At 41.1% G+C, this 22,680-nt stretch overlaps 1 protein-coding gene across 1 annotated transcript in view; it reads left to right on the top strand.

The window, feature by feature from the left end:
• PLCL2 (phospholipase C like 2) overlaps positions 1-22,680 on the top strand; it is a 279,318-nt gene that overhangs the window by 187,608 nt on the left and 69,030 nt on the right. Inside the window, exon 4 of the mRNA XM_089692224.1 lies at positions 13,258-13,461. Within this exon, the coding sequence (XP_089548350.1) occupies positions 13,258-13,461 (204 nt within the window). The remainder of the gene's footprint in view (positions 1-13,257; positions 13,462-22,680) is intronic.

Genomic DNA, 22,680 nt, shown 5'->3' with positions numbered 1-22,680 from the left:
TTGGGATGGAGTGGGGGAAGGTTAGAACCCCTTAACAAGTTTTACTGTTATCCAGGGAGATTTTCTTCACTTCCTGTCTGGTGACACTTTTTCTTGACAAACAGGAAGTGAGGTCAAATCGAATGAACTGCACTACTGTGATCCACAGGAGAAGTGCAGCCAAAAGAGTTTTGGCTGTACTTCAAGTCCTCATGCACACTTGACGTTTTTACAGCTGCTGTTTTTGGCTTTTGACGTTTTTTTTCTACAGCTAGTAAACCCCCCAGCATGTTATCCTATGTGTCCATGCACACAGACTGTAGTCAATGTTTTTTGGCTGGAAAAAAAGCCAGGACTAGTGGGTTTCTAGAGGAGTTTTTTAGCTGTAAACCGCTCTAACACTGAAAAACGCGGTAAAATGCCGCAAACTGGCATTTTTGGACTTTTTTTTGATGTTTTTAACGTGGCTTTACACAGCTAATGTTACCAGTGTTATCAAAATGCCCCGTGTGCATGGAGCCTTAAGCTTATGGTAAAAAAAAGGTCTGCGGGGGACTGTATTGAAGGTGAGTAGTCTGCGCTTTTTTTTGTTTATTAAATACTGCTGGGGTCTAATTTCTTTTTTTAAAAATTGGCCAGAATTGAGTTTTGAGTTGGCTTTAGTCATTCTTGTTTTTAACACTAATAATTAAAAGAGCTACAGCTGCTTACTGTACATATAAACAAAAATTGGAGGGTGAGTGTCGGTCTGACTATCCTGAGCATTCCATCTGCTATTTTCACATTTCACAGAAAAGTTATTTATATAAAAACTTTTATTTTTATATTGTAATGTTATTTTCGATGCATGACAGTGCTGAAAAATATGTTGCTACGGATTACCATAATAAATAAGATTATGTGTAGAAGAGAACTTTAGATTGAATTTGCTATCCGTAACATTTCAAGAAAAATGCTTTTGGCCATAAATATTTTAGCAGTATTCTCAGATCATAAAGCGGTATCCAAAAGGGACATATTAAAAGTTGGGAACAGAGTCAATCCAATTTGTGCATCAAAGCCTGGGATACCCATGCTTGAAAGTTTCTTTAAAATGCAGCGGTCTTCAGCTCAAATATAGCCACAGATCTCAGTGCGTTCCCCCTTGAGCGCGCCTTTTCTGTGAATCTTTAATCAATGTTTAAGTTGTTCTAATCCACTGATAGATGCCTTTCAATTAAACATGTTTGATAATATGGAAGGGAAATGGGTTAAAGTTGAATTTCAGTTCATTAGGTTTTTTTCTTTTTTGATTTTTCCTTTAACCTCTTGCTGTTCGTGGCAATTTTTACATTTTTCACACAGATGTTAAAATTAGAATTTTTTGCTAGAACTTTTATTAGAACCCCCACACATTATATATTTCAACGCAGAGGACCTGGAGAATTGATTGGTGGTGACCCTTCCAATTTTTTTATGTTGCACAATATTTGCGAATGCAAATTTTCAGGAGAAAAATACACTAAAATTGATTTTAGTTCACACAAACACAATATAATACCCAATAATAATGCCCCAACAAATTTTGGCAAAATGTAAAAGATGGGGTTCTGTCAAGTAAACAGATACTAAACAAGTTGAGACCTTAAAATTGTACATGTCTGTGAAATGGTAACAAACTATGGTATAAAAATCTTTACAGATTGTTGATTTTTGGTTACGCATGAATTCTTGTCCTAAAATGATTGTTCTCAATCTGCTTTTGTGGCGATACCTCATGGGTGGTGCAGTCACTGTTTACATACATGTGTTGGACCTACACATGCATTTGTGTGCATGCACAGGGGGTGAGGATAGGGGTGCTGTTAATGTTTTAAATATATATTTTATTAAAATTTGTAATACTTTTTTTTTTTTTTAAACGTTTGTTCAACTTGGGCAGAAGTCAGCTCTTCATGGAGTTGTCATGGGTCTTTTAGACCCCAATATTTCCCCTTCCCTTTACAGCAGCTAATCAACCACAGATCATGCTTGATTAGCTGCTTCCATGACTGTAGAGCTGCCCAGATCACTTTTACTTAACAGCTGATCGCCATGAGCTTATTTTAATCACTTCAATCAATCCAGGACATTTTTATAGGGATGCACCAAAATTTCGGTGGCCGAAACATTTCGGCCGAATACACCCCTTTCAGCAGTCGGCCGATAAGACAAAAAGCACGATACAGGTGCTGAAAAAACCCCATCCCTCAACGCCACTAGCCGCCACTCAGTAGTTCTCAGCCTTACCTGAGAAACAATTGAACGATCCCGGTACTGGACATAGAGATTAGTGAAGGAAAGATGGCCACCAATCATCTCTATGCCCTTGGAGGACCGGAGTGATGTCACTTCTGGTTCCAGCCATTTTTTTTTTAAGCACTAGGTTGATTATTTTTTTTTGATCCAATGCTTTACATTGCAGAGAGATGTGGGGTCTTATTGACCCCATGGCGCTCTATAAAGCGGACCTGTCACTAATTATGCATGCATTTCTTGTGATAAGAATAAAAGTGATTAAAACATTTTTTAAAGGGACAGTGCAAAAAAAAAAAAAATTAAATACATTTAAAAAGTTTAAAGTGCCCCCGTCCCCCCGTGCTCGCATGTAGTGGTGAACGCATATGTATGCCATGCCCACATATGTAAATGGTGTTCAAACCACACATGTGAGGTATCACTACGAATGTCAGAGCAAGAGCAATAATTCTCGCACTAAACCTCCTCTGTAACTTTACACAGCTAACCTGTAGAAATTTTTAAAGCATCACCCATGTAAGTACCGCAGTTTCACACCATTCCACAAGTGTGCGCAATTTTATAGCATGACATGTTGGGTATCTATTTACTTGCCTTAACATCCTCTTTCATATTTTACATAAAAATTGGGGTATATATTGTTTTTTTTTTTATCAAAGTGTATTTTTTTCCAAAAAATATATATTCATTTTTAAAAACTGCGCATTTTGGTTTCGGTTTTCGGCCAAGTGCATTTTGAAGTTTCGGCTTTGGCCCCAGAGGTTTCATTTCGGTTCACCACTATATTCTTACAGTTGCAAGAAAAAGTATGTGAACCCCTTGGGATTACGTGGAATGTTGCATGAATTGGGCATGAAATGTGCTCTGAACGTCATCTAAGTCACAACAATAGAAGAACACAGTCTGCTGAACATAATACTACACAAACATTAGATGTTGCCATGGTTTAATTGCACATAACATGTAAACATTCACAGTGCAGGGAGGAAAAAGTATGTGAACCTTTGGACTTAATAACTGGTTGACCCTCCTTTGGCAGCAATAACCTCAACCAAACGTTTCCTGTAGTTGCAGATCAGACCTGCACAACGATCTGGAGTAATTTTGGACCACTCCTCTTCACAAAACTGTTTCAGTGTAGCAATATTCTTGGGATGTCTGGTGTGAATCGCTCTCTCAAGGTCATGCCACAGCATTTCAATCGGGTTGAGGTCAGGACTCTGACTGGGCCACTCCAGAAGGTGTATTCTGTGCTGTTGCAGCCATTGTTTTGTTAAATTACTTGTATGCTTTGGTCATTGTCCTGTTGCATCATCCATCCTCTACGGAGCTTCAGTTGGCGGACAGATGGTCATACGTTTTCCTGCAAAATGTCTTGATAAACTCTGGAATTCATTTTCCCATCAATGACAACAATCCGTCCAGGCCCTGAGGCAGCAAAGCAGCCCCAAACCATGATGCTCCCTCCGCCATGTTTTACAGTGGGGATGAGGTTTTGATGTTGGTGTGCTGTGCCTTTTTTTCTCCACACATAGTGTTGTGTGTTCTTCCCAAACAACTCAATCTTGGTTTCATCTGTCCACAGTATATTTTGCCAGTAGTGCTGTGGAACATCCAGGTGCTCTTTTGCAAACTTCAAACGTGCTGCAATATTCTTTTTGGACAGCAGTGGCTTCCTCCGTGGTGTCCTCCCATGTACTCCATTCTTGTTTAATGTTTTCCTTATTGTAGATGTGTCAACAAAAATGTTAGCATGTGCCAGAGATTTCTGTAGGTCTTTAGCTGACACTCTGGGATTCTTCTTTACCTCATGCAGCATTCTGCGCTGTTCTCTTGCAGTCATTTTTACAGGACGACCATGCCTAGGGAGAGTAGCAACAGTGCTAAACATCCTCCATTTGTAGACAGTCTGTCTTACCGTGGACACATGAACATCAAGGCTTTTGGAGATACTTTTGTAACCCTTTCCAGCCACATGCAAGTCAACAATTCTTGATCGAAGGTCTTCTGGGAGCTCTTTTCTGCGAGGCATGGTTCACATCAGACAGTGCTTCTTGAAACCAGTAAACCCAAAACAGGTGTGTGTTTTTTAAGGGCAGGACAGCTGTCAGCAACACATCCAATATCATCACACTGATTGGAGTCAAGGTTGGCTCACTCCTGGCTCCAATTAGCTCTGGGAGAAGTCATTAAGCTAGGGCCTCACATACTTTTTCCTCCATGCACTGTGAATGTTTACATGTTATGTGCAATTAAACCATGGCAACATCTAATGTTTGTGTAGTATTATGTTCAGCAGACTGTGTTCTTCTATTGTTGTGACTTAGATGACGTTCAGAGCACATTTTATGCCCAATTCATGCAAAACTCCACGTAATCCAAAGGGGTTCACATACTTTTTCTTGCAACTGTATATGTTTTATGGACATGAAGTGGCTAATAAAAAATTAGTTTCCACAGCACTACTCTACATATTTCTGGTGCTGTCCCCTGCAGGCTTACAACTCCAGGGTTCAGTACTGTTTTATTCTGGGTTGAATGTTGGCTAGTGTCATCCAGCCGATATTCTGTAGGCCCAGGCTATCATGAACACACCACTGGGAGCCTGCGCTCTCAGTATTCTCGGACTAAATAGCGTTCACATATTGAATGCCTTTCAGTCTAAGGGAATGAACCACCCATCGCTGCAGACATGGAAGAAGAGAATAGAGTTAAGACTGGACCAGCCTGAAGACTGCAAGATTTTAAGTATGTATAAGGGTACATAAAGTCTCCTTAAGGGATTAAAAAAGTGCCCTCTGCAGGTTTAAGACATAATGTACTAATATGCACCACATAATAGCACACTATGAGAGACTTGCGTACAGACGGTGCTGTCCAGTGCTGGGCTGTCACAGCTCTCTCATCCACGGGGCTTCCATGTTAACCTTCCTTCTAGTGGTTGATCTCCCCGTCTGTGGAGGGCTGCACCCCTGAAGCATCTTCCTTAGGTCGGCTCTGTCCTGGTCCCCTTGACTTTCCTTTGGCTGTTCATTTCCTGGAGAGCACATGATATCCGATGACTTCCACATCTTCGGCCGCTTGAATGGCAGGGCTGCGGTGACGTCACTCATGTACATGTGCATTGGAGTCACTTCTCCGCGGCATGCAGAGCGGGCCTTAACTGTGGTCTGAGTTGCACATGCCCGGTTCAGATCGCATTACCTGCTGACAGGCAGGGTGGTCATTTATGACAGAAGAGACCTCTAGGGTCTCTTCTGTTCCAAAAACCCTGCCTGTCAACATTTTTTAAAGACATAGAGTTACTACCACTTTGAAAAAAAATTGCTGTGCTTCCTGAGAAAGGGGATGGGGAGATGCTGTTTTTTATGTTTTAGTCATGTACACCTGACATTTTTACAGCGGCTGTTTTTGGCTTTTGATGTTTTTTTCTACAGCCAGTAAACCCCCCAGCATGTTATCCTATGTGTCCATGCACAAAAAAAAACCCAAAACGAGTGGGTTTCTAGATGCGTTTTTTTCTGTAAAAACACTGTAACGCGGTGAATCGCGGCAAACCAGCGGTTTTGTACTTTTTGACCAAATAATTTTTTTTTTTTGGTAAAAGAACCTCTAAAAAACACAAACACGGAAAAACTTGGCAAAACGCTAAACAATGTGTTTTTAACGTGTCTTTACACAGCTAACGTTACCAGTGTTATTAAAAGTCCAGTGTGCATGGAGCCTTAATGAAAATGTATATGAGACAATAGACAGCAATAACAATTGTCTGTTTCAGTTTGGGGGGATCTTTGCTGGTACAAACTCTGGATGTTGGTATTTACACTTGGTGTTTAAAGGGAACCTGGCATGAGCGTGGTATGAGTAGGTTTATACTGTGGCTATGTTTGTAAGAACCAGGGGCGGACTGACAACTCATGGGGCCCCTGGGCAATAGGGGATCATGGGGCCCCTGTGTCCTTGCCCAAACTCAAAAAAGCCTATGAAAAAGGTACCAGGGGCATCTCATGGGGCCCCCTACTGACCCCGGGCCCTCGGGCAGCGCCTGAGTTTCCAATTGGTCAGTCCGCCCCTGGTAAGAACTAAAAACTTGTATTCCTTACTCTTGTCTACTTATAATGTATAATAGTGTTTTCCTAAAGTATCACAGGCAAAACTTTTTTTCTTTACTTTTGGATAGAGTGGATAGGGATTAGATCACTTGTCAGGTTTTTATTGCTGTCGGTGCTGTTATTGAGAGTCACCCTCTTTTTGTCCTGTGTACTGGTATTGCCAAAAACAAAGGAGAAATTCAAAATTTTGGTTTGTTACCAAAACAGGAATAGAGAGAAAATCTTCCAAACCAGGCTCCAGTTCTGGAGACAACCAGGGATGCCCTCACTTTGGATGAATTTCCCCTTGCTTCCTTTTTTAACTATGGGAAAGGATATGATGGGAAATCTCCCTAATCGAACACAGCAAAAAAACAACTAAGGTTATAACCCTCCCTTATGCTATCCAAAGTGGAAAAAATTTTGCCTTTAGTTCTGCTTTAAAGTGGTTATAAAGCCTTACATATACCCAGTGAAAAGACGTGTCTCGGGTGACACACAGAAATGAGCAACATAAGTTGTACTTGTTTATCTGTAGCCGTCTCTCTTCTATAGCCTTCCAAAACACGAGGGGGGGGGGGGATCTGAAGTCTCACACTGCAGAGCTCAGTGAGGAGAGCTCTGAGCGCTGATTGGAGGGAAGGGGCACCCCTCCTTCCTCACAGTACAATGAAACATGCACAGTCACAGACTGTGTGATGGAGCTCTCCTCCCCCATCACCAATTATCTCTTGGAGTTGGGAAAGCTATCAGAAGTGACACATGCAGATGACAGAGGAAAAACACAGCACAGAGGAATCACACCAGTGCTTTGGATAGAGACAAGTACACACTATAGAATGATGTGTTTTCATCATATTTCAAGTCTTGGATTTACAACCACTTTAATGGGTATATCAACGTTTGCAGCCAAATTAGGATAACACCTACTTTATATTTGTCCTGTGTTCTCATTCACATAGCATAGCTATAAACAAATGAGAACTCGCTGCTTACATTTTCTGAAAACCCCAATTCTGAAGTTTCCTCTGCCATGTAGTATTAAAATAAATGTAAACCCTCACCTTGTAAAACAACCCAGTAAGTTTAAAATAGAAATAAAAGGCAACACATTTGTGTAAACATATAAAAACATAAATAGCTTTTTCCCCCTTTTTTAAAAGTGTTCACATTCCCTCTGTTCTCAGCTGCATAAGGAGCTTAAGAAGGAAAAACAGCAGCATACTGATCTTCCCAATGAATGACTGTGTAGGTGGGGGGAGGGTCAACACAAGTCTTATCACTAGAGGAGAGCAGGCTGAGTTCTCAGCACAGCTAGAAAACCGACCACAATGTGCTTTCATTGTGTAGTTGGTTTTTAAAAGGAAAAGCAAAAGGACTGACCGGGACATCAGGGATTGCACACAAAGGAAGCAAGAAATACAAAGAGAACCGGACACTTTTTCATACAAGTACATATTACAGCAGGCACTTATCAGAAATATGAAATGTTAGGTGTACATATTTTTAAGGAGGGGCAGGGGAGTTAATATTTACCATAATTAACCCTGTCTGTACTGTGATGGCAAATCTCATTATCAGTTTTAAACTAGATTTGAACACAGTCCTAGCAAAGCTCCATCTCCAGGCACTTGCCTGTTTTACTGAAACATTTTAGTTGACAAGCTCCTCCCTTCTGCATTCCACTTGAGACATTTGTCTCGAGCAAGTTCTTGCAGATGGAGAAAAATGCCATCTGTCAAAGCAGTCATCTCCTTGCCATCTGTGTTGTCGGATGGTCATGGAGGGAAGAGCAGTACCCTATCTGAACTCACCTTGAGCTGGCTATAGATGGATTGAAATGTGGCCTGTTCAACAAGGGCCAGACAAATTTCGATTTATCCATGACCAGTCCTGTTCAAGAGCAGAGATCCATAGATCTACTGATCAGCTACTCACTAATGTGCTTGTTGGAAAACTTTAGTTTACTCAGCACTGAAGCCTATTGGTTGACCGTCCAGCTGACTCCTGCAAAATCAGAATTGACACAGTGGGGGGATTCCCCCATCCACCTTGATTGAGTGGTGGACAGGGGAATCGGTTCATTTTTTTTTTTCTGCTCAGTCTGAAAACTGAGCCATGTGTGACCAGCTTTAGACCGCACATAGAAAGATGGGATAAAGTACCACATATACTTTGTCCCTTTGGGAACAGAACAGAATAAAAACTTAAATGAGACTTCTTTTAAGAAAGTGGTTGTAAAGGGTCAAGTTTTTTTTTTACCTTCATAAATGCTATGCATGAATGACAAAAACCTTCTGTGTGCAGCACCCCCCCCCCAATACCTGAGCCCCATCTTGATCCAGCAATGTACAGAAGAGCCTCGGCTCTCCTGGGTCTCTCCATCCTTTTTGGCTGAGACAGCAGCAGGAGCTATTGGCTCCTGCTATTGTCAATCACAGCCAGTGAGCCAATAAGGAGAGAGTCTGGGCAGGGCTGAACCGCATCTGTGTGTGAATGTAAACACAGAGCAGCAACTTGGGAGCAGGCCTGCTCAGGGGCCCCCATAGCAAGCTGCTTGCTATGGGGGCACTTGGCAGTAGGGAGGGGCCTAGAGCATCGTCGGGGGACTCGAGAACAACTGCACAGAGCAGGTACATTTGTCATATTTGTTATTTTTGTAAAAATCTGCTTTTTACAATCACTTTAAGGAAGTTTGAACAATGATGAACTACTGATGATCTGTGCTCTCGTTTGCTGTACTTTGGTACACGAAGTAGCTATAGTAACAGGTTCTGTTTGTGGATGTATTCTGTGCTGAGTTGCGTTAGACTGCTGATATTTATCTGTAATGATTAAAAAGGAAATGGCAAAGGGCTTCTGTGCCATGAGTTGTACTGTTTCCCCAGACCCTGTACAGGACATGGCACTGTCCTACACTTTACAAATAAACATTCCGTCAAAGTTTATTTGGTGCGGTCTCATCACTTTTGACGCAGTTATTCCCTCTGGCAGTCCTAATTTTAATTGACTTGTGCACCATCCTTCAAAGATCTGCTCTGTTGCCATTTAGTTAAAAGATTTACTTTTACATGTCCTACGGGCACTCGTGTTCTTGAAACTGAGCAGCTTGTTTATGTTTGGCCAATGCAATTTTCTGTTCAGACGCTGTTCCATTAAGTGACTATTGGGTCTGCAATCCAATTTAGGATATCGGCTTAATCCCCTTGGACATGCATGCTTGAGTGATTATTGACTTCTCATTGCAAAGCTGATACTCTGCTTCCAGGTGAACTTAATACTGTGGATGAGGCTGGTTGGAAAGTAAGCAGCAACCATCAGCGTGTTCTGAGTTTAACTAAAGGGGACTAAAAGATATTCCATTGTTTTACTCAACTCACTGGACTTTGATGCCAAACCCCAACCAAAACATTTTTTGTTTAGAGTACGGAAATCAAAACTTTATTGAGGTTTCTATTGCTGTGACCCCATTAGAAAAATTTCCTGCTACTTCCTCTCTCAATGACCAGAATGTGACAGGTTCAGGAAGTGATATGAAAATCTCTTCAATGGGTATCGAAACCTCAAAAAAAAGAAAACCTATTTTTGTTTGTCTAGTTTTTTGTTTTAGCAGAGAGAGACATTTTTGTCTGCAGTTTGCATTTTTTTGTCCTGGTGCCATATGTGCTGGAAGTGATGGGATATTTTCCTATATTAGGCAAAACAATAATTAAAACCTGGCACAAATACTACCCCATCCACACTGTAATCAAAACTTAAATACATTTTTTTTTCTAGAATTGATGCATCCATTTTGAGTGGGCATAGGGTCTAAACTCTCAGAAATGCCAGTAACATTTTTCCCTACAGTTTTTGTTTGTTTTTCTACAAGGCAGCAATGATTGGCCCTCTGCCTTTGCAGCACGACTTCCTAAGTATCTGTCGCTTCTACATTTTGTCTGGATAGCATTAGTAATTGTGTCTAGTGTCCATTTTTGCTTTTATGTTTTTAAACACTTTATAGTGTAAATTTTCATATTATAATGTACATATTATTAACCCCTTGGTGCTGGCGTCTCCCGACCCTTTAAAAGGGTTTGTGACGCCGGGAGGCAGGGCAGGGTTTAGGGTCAAGTGACTGCCATAATTGTCTGTCACAGCGGTCACATGGTTGGAAAGCTCCCGATCGCGTAACATTCGGGACCTTTCTGTGATGTGTCGGTAAATGTGTCAGGAGCACAAAGGGCGCGCGCTCCTGGCACATATTTGTTTATATTGTGTACACAAATATGCGGCCTCTTGGCATCAAGGCGAGCTAAAGTAATGCTAAAGGCTCCCATATGACAGTCTAAACAAGTATTACATCCAATTACTATGTGAAGCGCAAGCCACATAAAGTAAACAAAAACTTCATTTACCTCCTTTGACTGGCCCAAATCACCTTTATTTGTGTCTCACATACTTCCCCTCCCAGACACTGCAGCTCACAATGGAAAGATTTTGGCAGCAGAGGCAGTGCTGTAAATACAGAAATCGGTAGACAAAACTAGATGTGGTACAGCCTACATGAAAGTTATTGCCACACCATCACAGTAAAGTGTATAGGTGGACAATACTGGCAGACAGTTCAAGGATGACCACCAGGCTAACAGAAAAATATCACTTCAAATCATTATTTATTACAAACATATCTATTAAAACATCACATTCCAACACAAGCCTACGCGTTTTGCAGGTGATCTGCTTCTTCAGGAATACAGCTGTGTTTTAGGACAGACATACAATAGACAAAATAATCCATCTATGGTAAAAACACAAATATTTGTATTATTACATCTCCAAAAATGAAAAGTATACAATAACATGTATAAAAAATCAACACTACATATGAATAACCAAGAAAAAAGAAAAGATGGATTACTTTGTGTATTGTATATCTGTCCTAAAACACAGCTGTTGACCTGAGGAAGCTGATAATCTGCAAAACACTTAGACTTGTGTTGGAATTAGGACATGACCGGCAACATATTCTGTGTTTTTATGATGGTCATTGTGATGTTTGTAATATTGACTTTAAGTGCTATTTTTCTGTTAGCTTGGTGGTCATCCTTCAACTACCTTTCTTTTTGCTCTTTAGTTTTACTGTGTTCAAGGATGCGAACAACGAACAATTCTTGATATGAGTTGTTAGCTTCCTCCGCATTTATTTATTTTTTAGTTCTTCTATACTTCATTACTGGCAAGTCTAACAGGTATTTGTGCGACTTTGCAGGGGGACAAAGACAAAACTGTAACTGAGCATGCACTTATGAATAAGTACTGCAGCCTTTATTTTTGTAAAGGTAACTATATCAAGATTTTAGATCTTTTACACATCAGGTAGCTCATTGGCATTGTCTTCTGCAGCCTAGGAATTGACCTTAACCAATTATTTTACGTTTGGTCTTGCATGGCATGAATCAATGTCGTAATGTGATAAAAGTCACTCCCAAGCAGAATATGGATTGAATAAAATCTATAAGAAGTTAAATAACAGTATTGCTCTGCACCTTAGTAGCTGTCTGAATGAGGCAGAGGCAGATCTTTGATCCATCTTGCCCCGTGTCAAGCTAACCATTTGCCTCCATGCAGGGGCATATTTATCACAAGGCAAACAAGGCATTTGCCTAGGGGGGCAGCAGCATTTTTCAGGGGGGCAGCGCCGCCCTCTAAAGAAGGGATGGAAGAAGACACACAAAGCATGGGGACCAGGTGGGATCTGAGAGGGGCTGTGGGCTGCTTGATGGTATATGCTTCTCTCTCGCCGGGGTGAGGGGAGTTGCCAGTGTATGGGGGGCAGTGGTAACGGAAGGCTATCTCGGGTGGGGGGGGGGGGGGCTGGGGTGTTGTTGGTCAATGTCAGGCACTCTTCGTGGGGGAGGGGGGTGTTGGATGGTGTCAGGGTGTCTCGGTGGGGGGGTATTTTTGTGTTGCCTAGGGCAGCACGAAACCTAAATACACCACTGCCTCGATGTAGAAAATACACAAATAGCAATTCCGAGTGAAGAAAAAGGTAACGTTAGAAGAAATCCATAACTATTTTTTTTACTGTTTAGAAGGCAAATTAAGAAGACAGAGATTGTACAAAGTGAAGTGTTTCATAACATTGGGAAAATCTAGAGGTAAAGTACAAAAACCCTCCTAACCTGAATGTTACTATTTTGTAGAAATAGGGCCAAAGCATTTTATTACATGATGCACAGTGAACAGGTCCATGGATAAGGGGGGTACCACCAGTCCTGTACGGGGCCCAGGCCTGCAGGGGGGTTCAGGCAGGTGGGTGGATCGGATGTGGGCAGGGAGGGTGATTGGCACTGCGGAGGGGCGGGGGGGTTTATTACTGGAACCGATCCCTTGTATGGCTTTCTCTGCAAAAGCTGAAAGCTGGCTTCTTTACCTCTCCCTCCTGCTGGCTTTTAGCTGCTGCAGAGAGAGCCATACAGGGGATCATGTTAAGTAATTTGCCCCCGCCTCACAGATCGCCCTCCCTGTGCACCATATGTTTCCCTCTGCTGCCCATGCCCCTCTGTGTGCCTCCCACCCACGCAGTGCTGCCAGCTTCCCTCCTCTCCTTTCCATCGGCAGCTGCAAGCACACAGCAGGATCCTTCAGAATGGAGAGTGGAGGGAATATATCACATTTACCAGCCCCTTCCTGAACACAATGAGTGATTGCTACCGATCATTAACTGTGTTCGTTCATAACTGAAGCATAATAAACTGGGTTTTTTATTGGGGGGGGGGAGCTGTCAGGTTGGCTGTATGAGGCCCTGTGATTTCTAACAGTAGCTTTGACAGTGAATACATGCATATAATGACATTTTTCTATGTAAGCCATCTATAGTTTATTTTCCAACACCTAATGAGATTTTATGTTGTTTTTATGCCTACAGAATGCAGTAGTATCATTCAAAGAGCTGTGTGGACTGTCTCCTGTAGCTAATCTTATGCAGTGTATCATGGCCTTGTCAACCCGCCTAGCTGGACCTGACAACACTCCCGTGGTAGTTATGAACCTCAATGATCAGTACCCAACCATGGAGCTACAAGGCACAGTGCCAGAGGTTATGAAGAGGATTTTAACTGCCTATGACTCTGTGAGTATATCATTCCTTCTGCTGCTGTCTTCTGGGACTCCCTGTATAGATCCGTTTACCAGTGTGCATCTCTAACAATCTGGATCTGCTTTTAATTGCTATGGAGCCTTGCTTCTAAGAGATTACTTATTTTTTGTATTTACTTGCATTTTTTTTCCTATCAGAGCAGAAGTGTTAGGGTGTAAAGATGTCCTAACTTCCTGAGCACAGGTCTAAAATCAGACAATTAAACTGTCAAATGTCAAAGATGTTGCACTTGTCAGCATTATATGAAAGGAATTCAAAGGCTTTGTTATCAGACAGTGTAGCCCTCCTCCAGATTGTCAGTTTTCAGCCCTGAGCTCTCAAGTGTCAAGCCAGCCTGTGTATGGGGCCTTCAAGCTTGACACTGAGCTGGTATTTCTTCTCTGACAGGAATAGAATACAGGTAAATAACAGCACACATTCCATCACCGAGGGGTGAGAATGAAGGTGTATAACAAACCTTAAAGGTGGAACTTTATATTCTCGCATCTCTGACTGCTAGGGACGTGGAAATGTTAATAGTGTTTTATTTGTATGAATTAAATTTTTTCAAACTGATCATTAAAATACCATTAAATGTTTTGTCATATTTCTGGTCCTTAAAGTGATACTAAAGGGTTATTTTTTTTAAATAACCATGTCATACTTACCTGCTCTGAGCAATGGTTTTGCACAGAGCAACCCAGATCCTCCTCTTCTCGTGTCTCTCTATGGTGCTCCTGGCTCCTCCCACTTGCTGACTGCCCCCACTTGCTCTGGGGGCACTCTTGCATGCTCACTCCTGAGCCGCCTATGCATGTCCATAAGACACACAGAGCACGGTACGGCCCTGCACCCTCCTCACTGGCTGTGATTGACAGTAGTGGGAGCCAATGTGCTGTGTCTCCACCAAATCTGGAGGGAGAGACCCAGGAGAGCCACTGCTCTGGTGCACCTCTCTGGATTGAGGTTGGGTTCAGGTAAGTGTTAGGGGGGAAAATTGCACACTGAAGGTTTTTTTCAGAAAAAAACTTCAGCCTTTACAACCACTTGTTCTAGGCATCTGCTTTCCATTCCACAGCTGGCCATACACATATAGATTTATTTCATTCAGCCTGCAAACTGAACAGAATACATCAAACATATTCCTCCATCCACATTAACAGCGTGGATGAAGGAATCTCCCACTGTGGGCTATTGTAGTCTATCAAGCGGTGGCGATAACGTTCAGAATACTCAAACAGTGCCTGCATCTGATTCATGTGATTATGCGATTGCACTGTGGCACTTAGATTGAATTAATGGTTCTGGCTTTAATTTTGATTGTAGTATCTACAATGGTAACATAAAGTCATCAATGTTTAGGCGTACTTTCAGGCACACCTGTCTTCCCATTAGTGATTGGACAAAAATGAATGAGTTGTTTATTTATACGCTCCATTTTCAGTGAGGGGTCGAAATCCTTCATAGCAAAAATCCTTCAGCAAGGATCCAGTGCTTTGCAGACCAAACCTCCCTGTGCTTTCCAGGCTGGTTGGGAAGATTTTGCTGAAATAATTTTTTTTTTTTCTACAGTCTGATTATACTACATGTACTACATTATGGTAGCACATTATACTGTACTAAGTTGAAATTGTTTGTATACTTTAGCAGCACATTCCCTTTTAGCATGCAGCTTCTTTGGTGCTGTCCCTCACACCCGAAAGTGTGTTATCTATTCCAGTATACTAAGCTGGGTTATGACCAATAAAACATGAACATGTCCTGTGTAAAGAGGTTACTTAGCACAGAGGTTTTGTTTAGAGCACCAAAGGTGTATGCCTTACCTTCCAGTAATGGAAATCCAGCCCTACCCATCAATGTGTCAATGTGGCAGCTGCAGGAAACTTGATGGTTGTGATGGAGATCAGTTTTTATTACAGTCTTAGTTGGAAGGAAACAAAATTGCCAGAAGCGCAGTATATCGATCTGTGAAATTATCCTGTACAGATTATGCAAAATAACCAAGTTATGCAATACCTGTGCAATATTAACTAATAGAATGCAGCAGAGGTATTTGTGGATTAAAAGCACAATGTCATAATGGTGGCTGCTTGGTCTCCAAACTGTGGCTCCCTTGCTTGCCCTTTTCTGGCCCTTGGGGCACTGTTCTTCCCACTGACACCAATGATGGGGTACCATTCCTCCCATTGACACCAACAATAAAACTATTCCTCTCACTGACGCCAATGATAGGGCACTATTTCTCCCATTGACAGTAACAATGGGGCATTATTTCTCCCAGTGACACACATGATGGGGCACTATTCCTCCCACAGATACTAATGATGGGGCACTATTCCTCCCACAGATACTAATGATGGAGCATTATTCCTGCCAATGACATCAATGAAAGGGCACTATTCCTCCCACTAAAACCAATGATGGGACATTGTTTACTTCCACTGAAGCTGGGGTATCTACCCCCTCTGGCCACAGTCTGCCCCCCCTAAAATGTTTGGAGAACCCTGTACTAAGGGTATAATATTCAAAGTATAATTAAACAAAAATAGATATGCTGTCCAAAAGACATTGTACTAGCAAACTCCTTTTCCATAGACCTGCTTTCACTTTCCTGTTAAATCAGTTGTATGACTGTGCATTCCAGTAGGCACCAGATTTGAACAGTGCAGAACATAGCAGGGGAGCATAGTGGCCAATCAATGGCCGTTGGCAAATGCTACAGATTTGGTGGAAAGTGCAATTCCAGGGTGATTCAATAGCGAATCGGCAGCATTTGGTGATCCCTTAACAGGTAAACACCTGAGTTCCTGGTCAACTTGAGACTGGACTGGTAAATGTCCCAAAGATTCTGTAAATTTGCAAAAGGCAACAGCACTAAATTGCAATGAGTGATCCCATCAAGGTACATGACTGTTGTAACATGAATAGTCAGTATGGCGCCAAGGCTTGCGTTCTAATGGATGTCACAACTGCTATAGCAACAAACAACACTTTAGTTGTCATTGCAATTACATTTAAACACATTCTTTGAGCAGGCCTCCTTTCCCTGGAAGAGGAACGCTGCCAGCAGTAACAATGGCATCCAGCATGCAAAGAAAGGGGAAACAATTTTGATTATGTGGGGAATACAAGACACCTAATGGACCATGACTTTTTTTTACATGTTTAGACATTGAATTAGATGTAAGATTATATTTTCATGGTATTTCTCGGTGGTTGCAGTTCTACTTTAAATGGTCATCGTAATGCTGTGTCATCATTAGCTAACTTGAAATAACAGTTTCATTTCATGTTGCAAAATCAAATTATTTTTTTTTTATCTTTCTTCCTCATTTATGTATTTTGATGATGCTGTAACTATCTGGTGCATTTCAGATCCAATCATTTGCTTTATGCTTATATATATATATATATATATACAGTATATATATATATATATATATATATATATATATAATGTAAAATATGTGAAAAACATCACAAAGGGATGAGGTGCACATCGGCAAAGCAATCAGGCTATATATAGAAAAAGCGGGGATAGGATTGCTGCACTTAAAATTTTAACCACTTGCCCTCCAGAGGATCTACCCCCCTTCCTGACCAGGCCATTTTTTGCGATACGGCGCTGTGTTACTTTAACTACAGTTGTCCAATCATACAACACTGTACATAAATGACATTTGTGTCCTTTTTTTCCTCACAAATAGAGCTTTCTTTTGGTGGTATTTGATCACCTGTGCGTTTTTTATTTTTTGTGCTATAAACAAAAAGACCGACAATTTTGATTAAAATAAACAATATTTGTGACTTCCTGCTATAAAACATATCCAATAAAAACATTTTAAAAATCAAATGTTGTCATAAATTTAGGCCAAAATTTATTTTGCTACATGTCTTTGCTAAAAAAAAAAAAAAAAAAAAGTCCCAATACTTGTAAATTAATTTGGTTTACATGAAAGTTATAGTGCCTACAAATGGTGGTATATATACTGGAATTTTTATTTTTATTTTTTTTTATACTAGTAATGGCGGCGATCAGTGACTTATAGCAGGACTACGGTGGGCATTATAACAATGGGTGGGAACTGACTAACTGCCACTGACATGCCCAGTGACACTAATACAGTGATCAGTGCTAATAAAATGCACGGACACTGTACTAATGACACTGGGCAGGAAGAGGTTAACAGCTGGCGCGATGAAAGGGTTAACTGTGTGCTGTGTGTGTTTCACATTAAGTGCTGTTTTACAATGGAGACATACTGTATTGTATTTCTCTGTTGTGCAGAGAAATACAAAGCAGCATATCCTTGCTGACAGAAGAGAGACATGTGTTGTTTACACACAGGTCTCTCCCCTGTCAGCTTTCCCCGACAATTCCCGAGTGCCAGTGGGGAATGCGCCCCCCCTACTCAGAAATGTAAATCACGTATATATATGTGATTTTGCGCAGCCCTGCTGCCCTGTAACAGTATTTCTACTGTAGTTTGGCGGGCAAGCAGTTAATGTAATGTATGTTACTTTTTTATATTAATATTTTAAGTGTAGCATTTTTTTCTTTCTCTCTCTCTCTCTCTGGCTGTGCTATCTACTCTCCTCTCCTGCACATAATGCCCACCATCCTACAATCCCCACTAGTCTCCAGCACATACTTATCCACCTTATATACCCTCAGCTCTCCTCTCTTGTGCATACTGCTTGCCCATATACCCACCCCATTCCTCTCTCACACCTGGTGGGGAATTCAATAAAGCAGCTGTGCCTCTTTTCTGGCATTAATCCCTCTTGTTAATGAATTGAGCCAAATTCATGAAGCATTTGCAACACTTTCGGTTCTGTCAGCGACTCATGCACCAAATTCAAGTAGTTCTCAAAATGTGCCAGTTGACTTACTAAAGGCAAATACTGTATACTGTGCACTGCAAGTGCAGTCACTCCAGAGATTAGTAAATGAGGTAAAGCTTCACTTTGTAAAGAATACAATCACATGCAAAGAAAATAAAAAACAGCATTTTTGCTTGCACGTGATTGGATGATAGAAATCAACAGAGCTTACCCTCAGATCTAGAGCAGCTGCACCTGCAGTTCACAGACTATTTGCCTTTAGTAAATCAACCCCATTGTGTCGCATTGAATGTGTCATATTCAAACACGAAACTAATTAAGACAAACTCTCTTTTGCCGTACAGACAGAAAAACTGGCTCAGACAGATTTTGGGAAAGTGTCTCTAGTGCATTCGTGCAGCGTGTGCAAAATTCAAGTGCAAGTTCTAGACAAGTACATGAATTTTGGACATTCTTCACTCCTTTTAAAAAGCATGAGCGATGTTGGTATATTTCTTTGTAAGTCTTTGTTCTACAGATCCTAAATAAGCCTCATAAGCCTAAGACATATATTGGGGAAGAAGCAGTTCTGAAGCAAACAAAACCCTGTTGACACTGGTCCTTAACCACTTGCCCTCCAGATTTATCCCCCCATCCTGACCAGGCCATTTTTGTGCGGTACAGCGTTGCGTTACTTTATCCGACAATTGTACGGTCATACAATGCTGTACATAAATGAAATTTCTTCATTTCGTTCCCCACAAATAGAGCTTTCTTTTGGTGGTATTTGATCACCACTTTGGTCCAAATTAACTATTTAAAGTTCACAGAAACCTGGAGTTAGGATTTAAGCTGTCTACAAATATTAGACCGTGGCCAGTTGTATATGTAGGAGCCTGTACTAGAACTATCTTTACATTGAAACATCTTGCTGTAAACATGCAAATTCTCATCTGGTGATGTCTCGTGTATGCATAGGAAGGTGTGAGTGTGCACTACTGTTTGCACCTGTCTACCTAGGGGAACAGTAGTGATTGGCCTGAAAAAAAAACCTTCAGCTTTCCCCCAGGTAGACTCTGCCAGTGTCATGGAGGTACCTACAAACCTTTCTGATTCCACCAGAAACAGCCAAATTGGACAAACTTTCTCAAAGTCTGTAAACACCTTTAGTAAATAAAACCACTCCTGGATGAACTGGGTGCAAAGTTAATATTTATAAACCTTACTCACGCTTATGTTGCCTTCATGTATGACTTACATAAGACCAGCACTGAGAGACTAACATGTGCAGAGAAGTTTATTTGCATAGTAAGCTGTTTTAAACTTCATTGTGTTTGCTTAGTAGTTTAAACACAATTTTCTTACAGTAGCAGGAGGGAATAATAAAGACTCTACAGGAACTTTTGTGAAGTCCCGTTGTAATATTCCGTAGCCAGTGCAATTATTTCTAGACTAATTATGTTCCTTTTGTCTATTTCGAGTTTTTAAAGCTGCGACTTCAGGCAATAGTGCAGTCAGCTAATGCTATCTGAGAAACACCGGAACTGAGCTAAAGCCAGAAATGCCATCTAATTATCTTAAGAGTCCTGTTAGGGTAGCAGGAAATCCTAAAGTAGTCTTGCTGTAGAAGACATCTTATACTGTCCTCCCTGGTGGCTCTTTTCTCTGACCTTCAGTGCTACATCCTCCATCAATTTCTACAGAGTGGGGCATTTCCATGAGTGTTGGATGACTGTATCCTCCACTGTGTGACATGGTTTTATCCTCTGACCCCTACATCAGTACAGGACATAGCAACAATGTAGGGATCAGAGGATGGAACTCAGTAGGGGACATGGGCATCTAACACTTCCGGAAGTGTTGAATACTTAAGAGACTATTGAAGGCTGCAGTATTTGCATGGAGAGAAAAGCTCTTATACTGCAGGATACCATGCCTTAGGATTTTCTGCAACCCTGACCAGAGTTTTATCAAGTTCAGTGGTTCTCTCTCTCAACCTTTTATGTCACTACGGACACAGCAGTAATGTAGGGGCCTCTAGATGGAACCCCAGCTCAGCAGTGGAGACCAGCATGAAATACTTCCGGAAGTGGAAATTTCGAAGAGATTGATGGAGACCATAGACCTTATTATAGGGCACTCTGACAGGGTCGCTTTAATCTGAGTTATATGAAGACTCAGATCTTATAGAAGGGACTGCAACCTACTCAGATCACTCTGTGCCATACATCTTTCTTCTCATGTGGTTCTGCTGAAATAATTGGGCTATTTTTTCACACACTCTTTCAGAAGAAGAGTCTACTGCAAACCAGTAAGGAGGAAAACAGTGATATACCTGTAAGTGTTATATGTACTTAACGTTTTAGTAAGCCCTTATGTATCGTTCTTGGTATATACAGGTGCATCTCAATAAATTAGAATATCATCAAAAAGTTCATTTATTTCAGTAATTCAATTCAAAAAGTGAAACTCATATATTATATAGATTCATTACACACAGAGTGATATATTTAAAGCATTTCTTTTTTTTAATTTTGATGATTATGACTTACAGCTAGTAAAAACCCAAAATTCAGTATCTCAGAAAATTAGAATATTGTGACAAAGTTCAATATTGTAGACTCAGGGTGTCACACTCTAATCAGCTAATTAATCCAAAACACCCATAAAAGTTTCCTGAACCTTTAAATGGTCTCTCAGTCTGGTTCAGTAGGTTACACAACCATGGGGAAGACTGCTGACTTGACAGTTGTCCAGAAGACAGTCCCTGACACCCTCCACAAGGAGGGTAAGTCACAAAAGGTCATTGCTAAAGAAGCTGAATGTTCCCGGAGTGCTGTATCCAAGCATATTAATGGAAAGCTGAATGGAAGGAAAAGAAAAACCGCAGCCTTGAGAGGATTGTGATGGCCATTCAAGAATTTGTGGGAAATTCACAAGGAGTGGACTACGGCTGGCGTCAGTGCTTCAAGAGCCACCAGACACAGACATATCCAGGACATGGACAACTGTCGCTGTTTCTTGTGTCAAGCCACTCCTTAACCAGAGACAATGTCAGAAGCAGATTACCTGGGCTAAGGAGAAAAAGTACGGGACTCTAGCTCAGTGGTCCAAAGTCCTTTTTTTGGATGAAAGTAAAATCAAGGTCCCAGAGTCTGGAGGAAGAGTGGAGAGGCACAGAATCCAAGTTCCATGAGGTTCAGTGTGAAGTTTCCACAGTCCGTGATGATTTGGGGAGCCATGTCATGTGCTGGTGTTGGTCCACTGTGTTCTATCAAGTCCAAAGTCCAGGAAAATCTAGGGCACTTCATGCTTCCCTCTGCTGACCAGCTTTATGAAGATGCTGATTTCATTTTCCAGCAGGACTTGGTACCTGCCCACAATGCCTAAAGTACCAATACCTCATCATGGTATCAATGTGCTTGATTAGCCAGCAAACTCACCTGACCTAAACCCCATAGAGAATCTGTGGGGTATTGTCAAGAGTAAGATGAGAGACACCAGACCCAACAATACAGACGAGCTGAACACCGCAATCAAAGCAATATGGGCTTCCATAACACCTCAGCAGTGCCACAGGCTGATTGCCTCCATGCTACGCCACATTGATGCAGTAATTCATGCAAAAGAAGCACCGACCAAGTATTGAGTGAATACTATACTGTACATGGACATACTTTTCAGTAAGCCAACATTTCTGTATTAAAAATTTTTTATTGATCATATGTAGTATTCTAATTTTCTGAGGTACTGAATTTTGGATTTTCACTAGCTGTAAGCCATAATCATCAACATTAAAAAAAGAAATGCTTGAAATATATCTCTCTGTGTGTGTAATGAATCTATATAAAATACACTTTTTGAATTGAATTACTGAAATAAATTAACTTTTTGATGATATTCTAATTTATTGAGATGCACCTGTATGTTGGGCACACCAATTACACGCATTACATCCATAGAAATACTTAAAAATTACACAAATAATTAAATCTCTTTAGTGCGGGTGATATAATCACAGACCCTCTCTTCTGCTCTGCTTGGCCAGAGTTGGTGGGCAGAATAAGTTGTAGCATGTCATGTAGTACTGTCGGGCAGTCTCACAAGCATGCAGCTGCTCTGCTCTACACTATTATGACAGTGGGGCTCCTCTGCTGTCATTCATGCAGATCGAACCGCTCCAACAGGTGTTCTTGATGATTATGCGAGCTGCATGGAGATAGAAAGGGCAAAGCATAATCACTTTTTTAATATAATGTGAGCATGCACGCCATGGTGTCTAATGTTGCACAGGCTAGATCATCCCGAAGATTATTACATCCTGAAACAAAGAAGTGAAAGTAGATGGCAGGATCAACTGGTATTTTATTCATACTGAAAAGCTGTAGA

The sequence above is a fragment of the Staurois parvus genome, unplaced genomic scaffold, assembly GCF_062004578.1.
Source record: "Staurois parvus isolate SC_StPar_1 unplaced genomic scaffold, SC_StPar_1.0 ptg000579l, whole genome shotgun sequence".
NCBI lineage: Eukaryota > Metazoa > Chordata > Amphibia > Anura > Ranidae > Staurois > Staurois parvus.
The sequence above is the reverse complement of the archived record's forward strand: the minus strand, read 5'-3'. Positions and strand labels throughout refer to the sequence as shown.